General features: G+C 34.5%; 1 protein-coding gene across 2 annotated transcripts in view; it reads left to right on the top strand.

Moving 5' to 3' along the window:
• The first annotated feature begins 2,454 nt into the window (after positions 1-2,454).
• GFRAL (GDNF family receptor alpha like) overlaps positions 2,455-15,549 on the top strand; it is a 54,736-nt gene continuing 41,641 nt past the window's right edge. The window contains exons 1-3 of one of the 2 annotated variants that reach the window (XM_041725784.1): positions 2,455-2,560; positions 6,787-6,921; positions 8,902-9,054. In XM_041725784.1, coding sequence (XP_041581718.1) covers positions 2,458-2,560; positions 6,787-6,921; positions 8,902-9,054 — 391 coding nt within the window. In that variant the 5' untranslated portion in view covers positions 2,455-2,457. Of the gene's footprint in view, positions 2,561-6,786; positions 6,922-8,901; positions 9,055-14,377; positions 14,682-15,549 lie in introns of those variants that run through there. The other variant, XM_041725777.1, reaches the window with a different exon arrangement.

Below are 15,549 nucleotides of genomic sequence, written 5' to 3'. Positions count from 1 at the left end.
AGAGGAAAGAAGCTGCCTGAGAATGGAGTGGACATAGAAGAAAACAGCTAAGAGACAAGAAGGGAAACCCTCAGGGCCTAAAGCAAGGTTAAAACATGTCTGAAATCAATTCTACCCCTGGACTCTTCAACTATGGGAGCCTATTAAAGGAGGTCATTGAGAGGACGTGACCTCCAATTGACTCGAGAACTGCACCTAGGCAACAGGAAGCTCCTCATTCCTCCTGCTCCCTGGAATGTAGGTTACATTCACCATTCCTACCATGGGAGCTGTTGCAAGGATGCAGCCCTGAGAAAGGACTGTGCTTTTGAGATCCTCTGGGCCATAGACATGACTGAATCCAGGTAAGAGCTCTACATAAACTTGTAAGATCTGGCAGGCAATGCAGAGATCTACTCATCTTGAGGCTCCTGGAGACAAGCCTCACATGTAAGTTCCCTTACTTCTTAATTCTTAAACCTGCTGCCTACCAATCTGCAGTGCCCTGCCTCTTTCTCAGGCTTTCCTTGCCCTCCCTGTCTGGGGAATGGGGGGTGGGGAGGCAGTTTTTGAACCAATAGAACCACTGAATATCTCTCTAGCTTTAGCCATTTTTAATTGGCTTGTATCAAAGAGAACAACTATCTCAGTAAAATTTATAATACAGTTATTCATTATCTTTAAAAGATTTTATTTATTTATTTGAGAGAGAGAGAGAGAGTGAGAAAGAGCACACACATGAGCAGGGGGAGGGAGAGGCAGAAGCAGATTCTCCACTGAGCAGGGATCCCCATGAGGGGCTCGATCCCAGGACCCCAGTATCATGACCTGAGCCGAAGGCAGACACTTAACCAACAGAGGCACCCAGGCCCCCTTTTATCAGCATCTCCAAAAGGAAATAAAAATAATTGAATAATTTTATGAAGTAATTCTTTTGTTAAATAAGTCATGGGGCATAGTATAACTGGCATTTATTGATCTCTGGGATACAAGCCCCAATACATACTTAATGTATATGACAACTATGGATACAATCAGAGCATTTTACAGAGGAGTAAATAAATATAAACAACTTCCAATGTAAAGTAATTTACCTACATTTATGGAGAAAAAAATGTTCAGTTTATCAGACTCCCAAGTCTGTTTTCCCATTATGCCTCCTGAAACCAAAATATGTTGTAACTTCTCTCTAGTGGAAAATAAACTTGGACAATTAGAATCAACAATTCTTCTATTGTGTCACTGTGGGCACAAAGTGCTTCTGTCTTATCTCAAGATAGTAGCTTATCCACATCTGTATTTTCCTAGTTTTTGCCAAAACAGCATTGTATATTTCAAGCATCCATTACAGAAAGGCCTCAGATATTTTAAAAGTGGAAGCCTCATGATGCCGCAAAGGGAACTGATGTTCTCTGGGTTCTTTTGAGGAAGAACACAATGAAATACAAGCTAGATCTAATCCATCCAGGCTGCCATAACAAAAGACAACAGTCTGGTAGCTTATAAACAACAGAAATCTATTTCTCACAGGTCTGGAGACTAGAAGCCCAGCAACAAGTTGCCAGCCAGGTCACGTCTTCAAGAGGTCCCTCATTCTGGTTGATAGCCAGTGCCTTCCAGCTGTGCCCTTGCAGGTGGAAGGAGCAAGGGATCTTTCCGGAGACTTCCATAAGACACTAATTCCATTCATGAGAATTCCACCCTGACAACTTAAACATGTCCCAAAGGCTCTACCTATGAATATAATCAGTTTAGGGGGTTAGAATTTCAACATATGAGTTTGTGGGGAGACATAAATATTCAGACCATAGCAGTCCTCTCATGGAAGCTAGGGGAAAAACAGTTGTCAAGTGATGAACGTAAGTGAACTCTTACCTTTCCAGGGGAGCAGGGAATTTCTGCATCGCTGCAAGGAGTCATTTCTTACACTTTTACTGTGTCTGGTGGGTTTGGGGAACTGTAGCTGAACCAGTACAACTTGCAAACATACTGGAGTGTGTGGCATATGCAGACAATATTTCTTGTTTTGGAAGATAAGGCACAGCAGTTTGATTCCAGTGGACCTTGAATTTCCCATACATTTGCCTGGGCTGCTTTTCTCCTTTGCCATATTCTTATATGACATAAAATTGCTGCAATGAGGCTAATTAATGAAGTAGAAACTGAGGATACTCAAATATCTAGGAAGTTTTTGGGGTATAGTTGGGAGGCTTTTACATAGTTTAGCATTCTAGTTGAAGGGGGGGAAAAAGCCCTTTCTCATGAATGTGCTGAGCATGTATCATTTCTTAGTATCTGGCTTGTGAGCTTTCTTGGAAGCCTAATATCCAAGATTAGTATGCTCAGAAGGAAATAATTGAATTTGGACATAATTAGGAAAGTTCACAGCTCAGGAAAGATTGGTGAGGAGATGGTGACAAAGGAAGCTGACTTGAATCAGTAATGCTTTCAGGGAGCTAGAGCAGAATCTGAAGCCTTATGTGGACAGTTATTGTTAAGAAGGTGGTTGAAGAAACACATCTGCCTTTCTCCCAGGTGAATATGCCCAAGTTATCCGGCATGATAGTCTTCATTTTCCTTGGTAAGTGAATCATGCTTCTAGTTTATCTGAATTTGTAACACCAACTCTTCACATACTGAATACTGTCTTATCTGACTTATTCACTGATTAAGCTAATAGGCTTATTATAAGTATCAGTTACAAATGTATACTTTAGCATGGTTTATTAGTTTTCAAAAATGCACATCTACTTATGTATAACTATAGAAAATGCATAATGCAGGAATTGCATTAATCTTTCAGGTTGTTTCTACTCTATTGTGTAGGATAATCCAGTTACTTTGAGTTATTTATTAGGATTTATGGAATTCACATATTTACTAGAGTCTTTGAGAAATGAAACCTTCCAGAATCTATTTACAAGTTATAAGATGACAAATTTCAAATTATCTCTTTTTCTTTGAAATTAAATTGAGATTAATTTAAATCATTCAGTTCCCCTAACTTTAAAGCATTAATATTTGCTAAGTAGGAGTCACTTCACAGGATAAAACAACTTAACAATCCATCAAATAAATGTTTCACATTTCAGTCAGTTTTTGTAAGCTACAGACAAGATTTGGATTTGTCCCTCTTGTGTTAGGCAGTGTGAATGTATTGTAAAATGTTGGTAGAAAAGAATTCATTTATACTTAAAGTGGAATCCATGAACATCTACTTGCCATATGTGCCATTGGAGAAGTTGTATTTTCTTCAGAATTTAGTAGAATCTATAAAATGATTTCAGGAAAAGAGATGGTTATGATTATAGTTGTATATTAGTGTTCTATTCATTAAAACAAAGCAATCATGGTTTTTGCTTACTCTATACTAATGGAGATTGATAAATAAAACATAATTGTGGGAACAAAAATGAAGCAGGTTATTTCAAATTATGTTGAATATGAGAGTCAAATCAAGTGAAAAAAATTAAGGGAGGAAGGAATGGAATCTTTTATACATTTTTAGCTTTCCTTTAATAGTTATTCACTATCCCAAAATTTTGCTTCTTATACTTGCTTTAATATTTCCTTATTTGTATTCTTTATTATAAAGAGAAATCTAAGAAACTTTAACTTTTGTAGATAAGGCAGCAATACAACAGAACACATAAAATACATTACAATCTTATCATGGCCTCAGTTGGAAAAGCAAGAATGGCCTCTTGTTTTCAAGTCTGACTTCTAAATTAACCTTGACACTAGGTTGCATGAAAGGGGGAAATGATTTCTAATACTGTTAGGGTCAAAACTGTACTATTTGATAGATTTAACCAACATTTCCCATAGCACATTCTTGAGAATACTTGCTCAACATCATCTAAATAGGTTTTGTGATGTGGGAAAGTTTTAAAGCCAAGAAAATGTGGGATGTAGCGAATTTTTAAAATAGAACCTGTATTATCATGATAAGCCTTAAGAGGGAAATATTATGTGCAGCATTCTTCATCTTACTATTTTATAACTGAACTTGTTTTTCACTGAGCATTTCAAGAGAATCCTTGAAAACCCCTGAATTAAATATGTGGCCACAAATCATAGTAAAGAATGAGTAAAATTTTGGAAAGTTAAAGTTATTTTCATTCTTGTGAGCCAGATCACTAAGATGGTTTTCCTAGTAGATTCAGTATTTCATCCAAATGGAAGGTGTGGAAAATCATGTAAAATAAACAATCAAATGGAACTTAAATTTTTAAATATTGAAGGAAATGAAATAGATTTAGGAAAGATAATATGTAGAATTCATTAACTGTTACTAGACTGAGGTACTGGTAAAGTTTTGATGATATATTCAGGATATTATCACCTATAAGTTTCTTGAGGGAGCTCTTCACAAACTGTAATGGGCAATGTCAAATATAAATCTAGTTTCTTATGAATTAAGTGTCTGACATAAACTACTTCAGGGTCTTTTGCAAGCTGAATTTAAACAAGTAACTTTGGCCCAGAATCGGTGGGATACTCTTTTTCTCTGAGCATGCTAACCTAGGACAGGATTTTGGCTAGATGAGGTTATCCATGAACACATGAAAAGACACTTTCATGTCACTTTCCACTCCAGCCCTCAACAAGAAAAATGTGACTGAACCACACCCTTGGGCCTAATCTCTAAATGCAGTGACCCAGCAAGTAATGCCTATGATCCCATCAGTTGTCTTGGATTCTCCCTAGGAGAACAGGTTTGAAAAGAGGTAAGATAAAGACAAGATGGTAGGGTTGACTTGTAGCCTATAACTCTGCATTGTCACAGGTGATTCATAATTAACATCATCCTTTTTAAAATTCAAATAATTTGTCTCTAAGACATAGCTTGAGGTTTCTTTTTTTTAAATTTTTTTAAAATTTTTATTTATTTATGATAGTCACACACACAGAGAGAGAGAGAGGCAGAGATATAGGCAGAGGGAGAAGCAGGCTCCATGCACCAGGAGCCCGATGTGGGATTCGATCCCGGGTCTCCAGGATCGCGCCCTGGGCCAGAGGCAGGCGCCAAACCGCTGCGCCACCCAGGGATCCCAGCTTGAGGTTTCTTAATCATAGTTCATATATTGTCTCTATAACTCAAATGCAATTCCTATATTTTTCTATGTATTGGTGAAGAAGTGTCAGTTTGCATGTTTGCAGAATCAATTCAAATAATTTGAACAATATGCTAAATTAGCATTGCTATTTTCTTAATATTTTTAGAAAACCTGTTGGGAACTTCTCTTCTACCCAAAATAACTTGTAAATAGCTGGAAGGTGTTATTTTTTTATAGTATTGATTACTTCTTTATAACTCATTCTTAAGCAACTATTCAAGTTGGTTTAAATAAATATACATATATAATGTATTATTGTATTTGATGATGAGGATACCATCACAAATTACCTCTAATGCCTGTCTAGTAAAACCCTAGAACCCAATGGTGGAGACAAGCATATAAATATTCACTTTCACTACACAGGAGTAAAGATATGGTTGGGGAAATCCTAAGATTGTAGCGAAATAAATGAGAGGTGTTAAATCAATTTGGATATAGGAAAAAAAGGTATTGAATTCAGGTAAGGGTTCCATAAAACAGGTAATCATTGTGTTAAGCATTAACAGAAAAAAAAAAAAAAGAAAGTAATTGCAGAAGAAAAAGAAATGGACTGCATGACCATATGGTAAATACTCAGAAGTACAAGACAGCATGGAGCATTTAGGAGACTATAAATGTTCAAGGGTACCCAGACCATATATAATAAAGAATATAAGACTTATGCTATGGGGAACCATCCAAAAGATGAACAGAGAAATGTCAGGACTAGAACGGTACAGTAGGCAGGTTAGGCATGTAAAGAGCCTATGTGAGTAAGATGAAACTGGAGGCAAATTGACTAATTAGTGAGTTGGTCAAATATTCTAAATAAGAGTCAAAGAATTATGCAAAAATGGATATAGGAGAGTGAAGCTAGGATTAAAAAAAAGGAGTCTACCATGAATCCAAAGTTTCTAGCATGGGTACCTATGAGAATGGTGAAATTAGTGGTGCAGGGTGGTCCACCAGAGAGTGGTGATGATAAAAAGATATTATAGTCTGGAAATGTGTCTAGAACATTTAAGTTGAGATAAGAAATATAACTGAGATACTGAAAAATAATGGGATTATATTATACTTTTAAGAATCATCAGTCTGGAGGTTTTAGTTAAAACCATGAGAGTACATGGAATCGTCCAAAGAGAAAGTATAAAATGAGAATGGGAAAAATCTGAGGATAGACAGTAAGCTAGAAATATAGTTCACTAGAAAAAGACAAGGATCCTGTGAAGAATTCTAACTACAGTCAGAAAATATTAAGTGAATAAGTATCAAGAAAACTAGAAGAGAGGGTTGCCAAAGGAAGAGAGAGTTTCAAGAACAAAATAGCAACAAAATGTGCAGTGATAAAAGTAGGCAAGACCAAGCCTTAAAACTATTAAGTTTGATGTTATGGAGATGATTAGGGAAGTTTAAAGAGAAATTTCAATACAGCAATAGTCATAAAAATATAAATTGAGGAATGAATAAGCATTAAGTAAGGGCACAACTGTATACTCTTCATTGAAGAATGTTACATAAGACAAATATAGATCTGTAGCTAGAAGGGAGGTTAAGATCCATTCCAATCTTCTAATGATTTTATCAGATTGTACTTTCATTAATTCTATTCTTTATCATCAATAATTTGGTTTTGAGGTAAACAATTGCCACACTGTAATATTACAAATGTGTTGTTGTTGTTCTGTTACTGTTGTTATTTCAGCCATGGTGCTTTGCTTGGAAAATGAATCCACTTCCCAAACCATTGATTGCACGCATTTAAGAGAACAATGCCTAAGTGATGCAGATGGATGTAAACATGCATGGAGAATAATGGAATATTCATGCAATGTTTCAGGTAAAACATTGCTTAAAAGACATTCAAGTGATTTCTTTTTACTGCTATAAAAATAGGATTGGCTATTTCTGTCACTATCTTGGAAACTACGTTAGCTTTGCTCTAAACCCCTTACTCAAACTTGATTCCAAGTGATTCACCTTCAACTGCCTATTTGTGAATGTGGTTACAGAGTCCTAATGCACCGTGGGCAGCTTTATGCAAGATGTCAATTTTTTTCAACTTATCTCATCATGTTATAATTACATGCATACTTGTCAGAAGTATGGCAAAAACTTTTCAAATATCTTCTTTGCTTATATGTTAATACCTCAATGATAAAATAGGAAAAATAACATTTGTGATGATCAAAAGCATTGTTATTTGTCTATTTGTATATAATATACGTTTTATATTCTTGCAACAGATATGCTATCTTCCATTCCAACTGTGTCAGGAACAATTTAAAATATATTTTTATTTTTAACTTATCTCACATTCCAAATATTTGAGGGGAGTCTCAAAGGGCAGAAAATATAAACATTAGAATCACTGTTACTTGTTTAGAAGAAAAAAAATACTGGATATTTCAATTGGTTGAATAAATATTGAATGGAGCATTATAATAGGTCTCCATTTGCTAAAAATAGATACTGATGATACAGTGAGACATTGCCCTGATACCACCATCAAAAAATGTTTCAAAAAATTGTATTCTAACATAATTTATCATACTGTGTAATGGATATTATAATACTATAATAAAAAACCTAATAACCCTTCTGGAATTTTCAGTAAGAAAAATTGAAAAGGGGAAATAACAATAGATTCTTTCATGTATCAGTTTATTCATTTCACAAAGTTTAAATTCTATACAGCTCATGCCTCTTGCCTATCTGCATCCCGAAAGATGTAGAGGGAAATCCATTGGGTTAAAAGGGAGCAACCTATAGTTCTCATGGCCAACACTTACAATTTCCACCATCAAAATTCTGCCCATCCACGTGACCTCAAGGAACTGCATAAGATGAAGAGGAAGGGAGAGAGATTTCCTTCCCTTTCCTGCTCTTTAAAGGAGTATATGGGATGTTCATAATCCAAAGAAAATCATAGTTGTCTAATCCAACATTCTTATTACAGTTCAGGAAAATAATTTTAAAAGCATAATTTTCTCAAAGTAATGCAATAATTTTAAGATGAGTGTAGAAGACAACTAAAAATATTTGTTATTGGTTTTGATGTTGAAGCTCCTTGTTACAGTTTATAAGGTAATTTAAGATATTTGCATTCAGTGTCGTGAATGATAACATTTACTTCAGTATACAAATAGCAAGTCATTTTCAGTGAATTGCAGTAATATTTGCATAATTATCCCATGCATGTAACTGAAATAGAAATATTCTCAAATACACAAATGAAGTGAATTCAAGTAGTTTTATTCAGAAAAATGAATAAAAGAAAATTGTTGGGTAGATGAATATGGCTTGTAAATTAAAGCAGAAAATGAAATATTGGTAATTATGAAAGATTCATTATTCAATAATATTTACTGAGTGCTTACTAAGCATCAGGAATACTTCATGTCTCATTGTAAATTTTGAGCCACCTGCATGTCTCTTATAATTTTAGAATGATATAAAAAATAGATTATGACAAATAGATAATAAAATTAGCTAAAGTGACAAAATAGTGAAGATTATAGATCATTCTGATCATCTCATATAAGGACAGCCTTGATTACTACTGAAGAGTAGAAATTGGCATTCTATGTGGGGACAAAGTCATTTTAAAGTATAACAAGCTCTAATCTATTCTAGAAAGTAAGGACTGGGGAGAAAGACAGTAAAAATAGATTCTGTGTTTAAAAAGTCACTTTTGTGGACATCTTGCGGCAACACCAGAAATTCCTACTATAGTGAATTATTCAGATTAATATGTTAAAAGGATTTGTGGTAGGATGACATTCAGATTAATATCAAGTTATATGTTTGTGAAACCCAGGTAACCCCTGCAAGATGAAGGACTCATCAAACTGTAACCTCAGCATCCAGTCCTTGGTGGAAAACAATTTCCAATTTGAAGATTGTCTCTGCACTGATAACCTCTATTGTACTATTAACAAATTGCTTGGGGAACAATGCATGAATGAATCAGGTAACAATACATGCAATATTTAAAGTCACGAAAAAGAAAAGTATAGTTTCAAAATTAACCACATCTATGAAATTTGACTATTTTTTGATATTTTGATCAATTCTTTGCATAATTTAGTTTGTGTAATTTAAGGTTCAGTGAGCTGTAGATCTCAGTAAGTGCCTAAAATATTTCTGTAGTTGCTAACCATGATTTCAAGCTTCATTCAATTATAATTCATTTGAATTATAGATTCACTCACTCATTTCATATATTGGTAGGTTTTTCTATGGCTTTGCACAAGACCTAAATGATAGAAGACAAATATTGGAGAAAGTCCAAAATATAACCATGTATCCAGAATTATATCTGCCTTGGATAGTAGCATTTAATGATTTAGTATATGTTTATTTAGGTGACTGACTATTTGAGGTGCCAGGCTGACACTGAGGTAGTGGTAATCAAAGTACTCTGCACGTGTCCTTAAGGGGTCATAAAGATTTTCAAAGGGTTATGTGGGATGAAATAGTTCTAAAGTGATCAGTTTCTGGATCCCCAATGTCCCTATGAACTGTCTCTGAAACGTGTTCAGTTTGGGAATGCATGTGCTGTCATGGGATTCTTACCTCTTTCATAAGCAACCTTCTTCCATTTTATGAGAAATAGGTTTGCCTCTCATCTGTCATGAATGATCCCATTGTCCCACGTCTCAAATCATTCATGATAAGCTCACTGGACAATTTTCTGTTGTATGGTTTTGCTTTTTCCCAGAACTTGACACAAATGGAATGATATGTAGCCTTTTGAACCTGATTTTTGTTTGTTTGTTTGTTTAACATAATGCATTGGAAATTCACCAGTGTTTCATGTACAAGTTTGTTCTTTCTTTGAGTAGTATTCTATTGTATAAGTTATATCATACATTGGTTATCCATTCACCACTGAAAGTGATTTGCATTGTTTCTAGATTTTTAGAAATCATAAATAAAACTGCTATAAATACTCACAAGAGGGATCCCTGGGTGGCGCAGCGGTTTGGCGCCTGCCTTTGGCCCAGGGCGCGATCCTGGAGACCCGGGATCGAATCCCACGTGGGGCTCCCGGTGCATGGAGCCTGCTTCTCCCTCTGCCTGTGTCTCTGCCTCTCTCTCTTTCTTTCTCTCTCTCTCTCTTTAAAAAAAAAAATACAAGATTCATACACATATACATTTTTGTTTCACTTGGGTAAGGAATTGTTGAGACGTGTGGTAAAGTGTATGTTTAACTTTATGGAGAGCTTCCATATTATAGTCCAGATTTGATATAACCGTCAATATATAAAAGTTCCAGGTGTTTCATCTTCTCAGTGGCACTTTATTTTGTTTTTTTACTTTGTTTGGGGGCTATCCTAATATGTATTTAGTGATGTCACAATGTAGTTTTAACTTCCACTTAAATAATACAAATGTTGAACATATTTTCATGTGTTTATGTGTCATCTATACACTTTATTTAGTAAAACAGCTCTTCAAAATTTTGCCATTTTTAAACTTGAGTTTTGACTTTTACTGGGTTTTAAGAGTTGCTTCTCTGTACTGAATAGGGTTTATCAGAATATGTGTACTGTAAACAATATTTCCCTCTCTGTGTCTTTTACTTCCTTAGGAATATCTTTCAAAAAACAGAAGTTATTTGTTTTTTAAACTTTAATGATAATCAGTTTATCACTTTTTTTTCTTCTATGACTAATACCTTTGATGTTGCATCTAAGGAAATTTACCCAACCTCAAATCACAGAGATATTTCTCAATGGTCTAGAAATTATGTAGTTTAGGTTTTACATAAGGTCTATGATCCATTTTGAGTTAATTTTTGATTTTGTTACAAGCAATGGGTCAAATTCATTTTTTTTCCCCATAAGCATATCCAATTGTTCTACCACATTTGCTAAAGAGACTATCAGTTTCACCTTCCTCAAAAATCACTTGGGATGCTCTGTTTCTAGGTTTTTTCATTTTGTTTCAAATAATCTGTATTTCTGTACTTTGCCAATACTCTACAGTCTTACTTATTGTAGCTGTATGGGGTGTCCTATAATCTAGTAGAAGTCCTTTAACTTTGTTCCTTTTAAAAATCGTTTCGCTATTCTTTGACTTTCCACATAAATTTCACAATCAGCTTGTCAGTTCCATAGAAAAATCCAACATTTTGGGGGGCTTACATGGAAACTACAGATCAGTTTGGGTAGAATTGACAAATATGATATATCTCCCCATTTATTTAAGATTTCTTTGATTTCTTTTACTGATATTCTGTAGTTTTCAGTATATAATTCTTACATACATTGTTTTGAGATTTACACAAATATGCTTCATTTTTATGCTGTTGCAAATAGTAACTTATTTTATATTTTAATTTCCAATTGATTGTAGATAATCTATCAAAATAAAATTGATATTTTATATGAATCTTATATCCCATAACTTGCTCAGCTCACTCATTTTTATGTATCTTTTATTTTTGGAATCTATAGTATTGTCTACATAGATATAAATATTCATATCTGTGACTAGAGAGAGTTTTATTTCTCCCTTTCCAATCTGTATGCTTTTATTTCTTTCCCTTGCTCTATTGTTCTGGGTGGGACTTCCAGGATAATATGAAATAGGATTGGCCATCCTTGTCTCTTTACCTATCTTAAGAGAAGTGCAATTAGTTTTGCACCATAAAGAATCGTTTTTGCAGTAGGTTCTTTGTAGATTCCCTTTGTCCAGCTGAAGATAGATATTAAATTTTGCAAATGCTTTTTCTGCCTTTATTGAAATGATCATGTTTCACTTTTTTATTTGTTGAATTCTATTGTTGATTTTTGAATGTTGGTTCTAACCCTTCATGCTGAGGCTATATCCTACTCAGTCATGATGTATTATTCATTTTAGATATTACTTAATTCAATTTGCTAATATTTTGTTAAGGGTTTTTAATCTATGTTCATGAGGAACGATGAGATATTGTTCTCTTACAGTGTATTTGTCTGATTTTGTTGTCTGAATAATGCAGGTTTTTAAAATGAGTTGGGAAGTATTTCTTCCTGTTCTTTATTCTAGAACAGTACACGAATAACTAATATTATTTCTTCCTTAAATGTTTGATTTAGTTCACCAGTGAAGTTATCTGGTCCATTCTTCAATGGAAAGTTTTAAAATGTTCAATGTGTTTAATTGTTATAGTACTATTTTACTTACCTATTCCTTATTGAGTGAGTTTGGTAGTTTGTATCTTTCAGTGAATTTTCCCATTTGGTAGATTTATGTCGCATTTTTATTTTTAGGGTTTCCATTTTACTTTTCTTCTCCCCTCTCTCTCTCTGGTAATTGTTCCTAATATTCTAAATTGCCTTTTAAATGTCTGTTGGAGTTGTACAGTTGTTCTCTTTCATTCAGATATTGACAAACTTGTATCCTCCTCTCTCTGTCTCTCTCTGTCTCTGTCTCTCAATTTTGTTCTTCATTATTTTTAGTTATTGTGTTTGATTTTATTTGAAGTTGCTCTTCATTGTCTGGTTTCTTAAGATAAAGGCTTATATTATTGACTTGAGATTTTTTTCTTTCCTCCTAAAAACATTTCATTATATAAATTTCCTTCCAAGTGATGTTTTAGTTACATCCACAAATTTTAGTATGTTGTATTTTCATTTTTATTCAGCTCAAAATATTTTCTCATTCCCCTTGTGATGTCCTCTTTGTTTCATGGTTTACTTATAATACTGTTGTTTAATTTCCAAATATTTGAGGATTTCCAAGATACCTTTGTTATTTACTTTTAGTTCAATTCTTAATTAAAATACTAAGTGCTAAATATCACCTGTACAATATGATACATGCTAGATGATACACACACAATCACAAAGTACTTGAAGTTATAGAGGAAGGAAGAGTGGTGACTCAGAAGGTTTCACAGAAGAAATGACAGACTTGGGATTTTAGGGTGAATTGGGTTCACTAGAGAGACAAAATGGATGTTCTAAAGAGAGGAAATAGAACGAAGCAGAGAGCATTCAAGGAGCAACAAATCCTTTGTTAAGCTGGTGTGTAGAACAGAGCAGTATTAGGAGATGATGCTGGAAAGAAACCAGATGTTAAGGAGGAAAGCTGAACTTACGGGTCTTTCTAAAGGGATTAGACTTCAAACTGTTATTGCAAGGGGCTCTTGAGGCATTTTAAACAGAAGAATGCAGAATCAGCTTTTTCAAAGGGTATCACTGGCAGGAGTGCAAAGGACAGAATGGAGGGGAGGGAAAGATGCAGGCCAGGAATATCAATTAAAAGGCCATTGAAATAATTTGGGAGAGAGGTGATACATGCCTAAACTAACATAGTAGTGCTAAGGACTATGAGGAGAAAGCAGAAGTAAGATATTTTATTAATTATAATTGATAGGAATTGGTGACAGTTGGATATGAGGAGTATGAAATGTATGAAGCATGTTATACAAGTTGCTGGCTTGGGACAGGATACTGTGATATACTGAGATAGGGAAGAAACAATAAAGTACAGGATTGGGGACAGAAGTGATGAGTTATATTTTGGAGACATTGCATCTGTGGAAAGCTTTGGAACATTCACGTTAGGAATGTTAGTATTTTGTTTTAAGTTTTACATGATACAAATAATTTCAAAAGAGAAATGAAGGAATGTGGGTCATCTAGCTTGCATTTGGAAACCTGCATTTTGCACTAAAGGGAGTAATCTAAAATAGACATACAGGTTTTGGAGTTAAAAGTTTGTAAGAAGCAGATAAAACCATGAAGGAAAATAGGATTGGTCTGAAAAGGCTATCAAATGAGGATATAAAGATTTTGATAACAACATTTATGATCTAGTTGAAGAAAAAAAGATTTCAAAGACAGGAAAAGAAAATATAGAAAGAGTTTTTGAAGTCAATGAAAGGGACACAGAGAAAATAGTTAGGAATTACAAATGCTGAAAAGTCACCAAAAAAGAATAGAGCCCAAACTAATCACAGGAGTTAACTAATTAACAGGTCTTTACTAGTTTTGTTTGAAGTAGGAGGAAATGAAAGCATATTGAAATACTAAAAATATTTATTGACTTATGTTTCATGATGATGATGGCAAGACAATTTATATCTTTCTAGCCATTTTTAATCATAACAAGTTTTGACGAAATGTAGTTACCAGTCAACAGGTCCATACAAGTTAGACTGAAATCAGTTCAACTTTATTACTCTATTTGTAGAAGAATCAGCTCTGTCTTTACATTTGGCTGGACAGTCAAATATCACACAATGGATCCATCAGAAAGACACATCATTAATGGTTGGAAAAAAGAGCGACTGTGTCATAGCAGCACATATATGCCAACAAATGGAACATTGTACTCTGTTGTACGAAAATTTTAAGAAAACCTGTGGAAAGGAATCAGAAAAATGCAAGACCCTTGATGGAGGCTACCTGTGTGCAGCATTAAGAGAAAGTCTGAAAGAAACGATATTGTGGAATTGTCATTGCAATGACCCTTCAAAAGGAGAATGTGTTGAAATTTGGAGAAGTTTGTTTGAAGACATTTGTATACAGGATGCTCAGATGAATCAAGTTCCGGCTGTCAGTGATAACCACAAAGATGGATTCAAACAGGACATTTTTTCAGGTTGGTATTCTAAAGAAGGATTTAGGAACATTAAGTATATAATCATAACTATGAATTAACCAAAGAATATTTAAGTTCTGATTCCTACTTTGTCATTCCTGCCTGTTTCTCCTAGAAAATTAAGAATAAAAAATTAATGCCACGACTATGTCCAAAAAGGATTACAAAGAGGCAAAAGAGCCAAATGCTAAAATGTTTTAGAATAATGTCAATTGTATGCATTCATTCTCTCATTAAACAAATATTTCTGGGACATTTACAATGTACCAGGTCCTATGCAGCAGGATTTAAAAAAAAAAAAAAAAAAAAAAAAGGATAACAAAGCAAAACCAAAAATCACCTGTCCTTCATTCAAGGAGCTTGTTGTTTAGATGATTTAAAAAATTGAAAAAATAGATAAAATGTGGTTAAATGCTGGTTATTTATTTAATAGGTATTTCTTTTGAGTCCTTACCATGTCTTAGTCCATGTGCTCAGACCTGGAGGAAAAGTAGTAAACAAAACAACCAGAAACCATTGCTCTCGAGGAGTTTGCATTCTGTATTAAGGGCATCTTGAATCACCTTCCAAGGCAACAGAATCTGAGACAGAGGTTTGCAGACAAAAGTTTTTTTGGGCTGGGGGGTTTAAGAACAAAAGTTAGAAGGAACTGAAGGGAATAGGATTAGGTAGAGGGAGAAGCTGAAATTCAGTGCAGCTGCCACAGCAAACTTAGTTTATCCCACAGGAAGTTTGGACCTGGATTGGCCATTGAGGCAAGGGACCTGATCCTTGAACCCCTCCTATGGGCTAGAGCTTGTATATGAGCTGTTCCCTGGGAAAGTCTGTAACTTTGCTTGTGGCAACTTTCTTTGAATGAGGGCAATGC

Source organism: Vulpes lagopus, chromosome 1 (genome assembly GCF_018345385.1).
Source record: "Vulpes lagopus strain Blue_001 chromosome 1, ASM1834538v1, whole genome shotgun sequence".
Classification (NCBI taxonomy): Eukaryota; Metazoa; Chordata; class Mammalia; order Carnivora; family Canidae; genus Vulpes; species Vulpes lagopus.
Note: the sequence above shows the minus strand (reverse complement) of the source record. Positions and strands in the feature narration are given on the sequence as shown.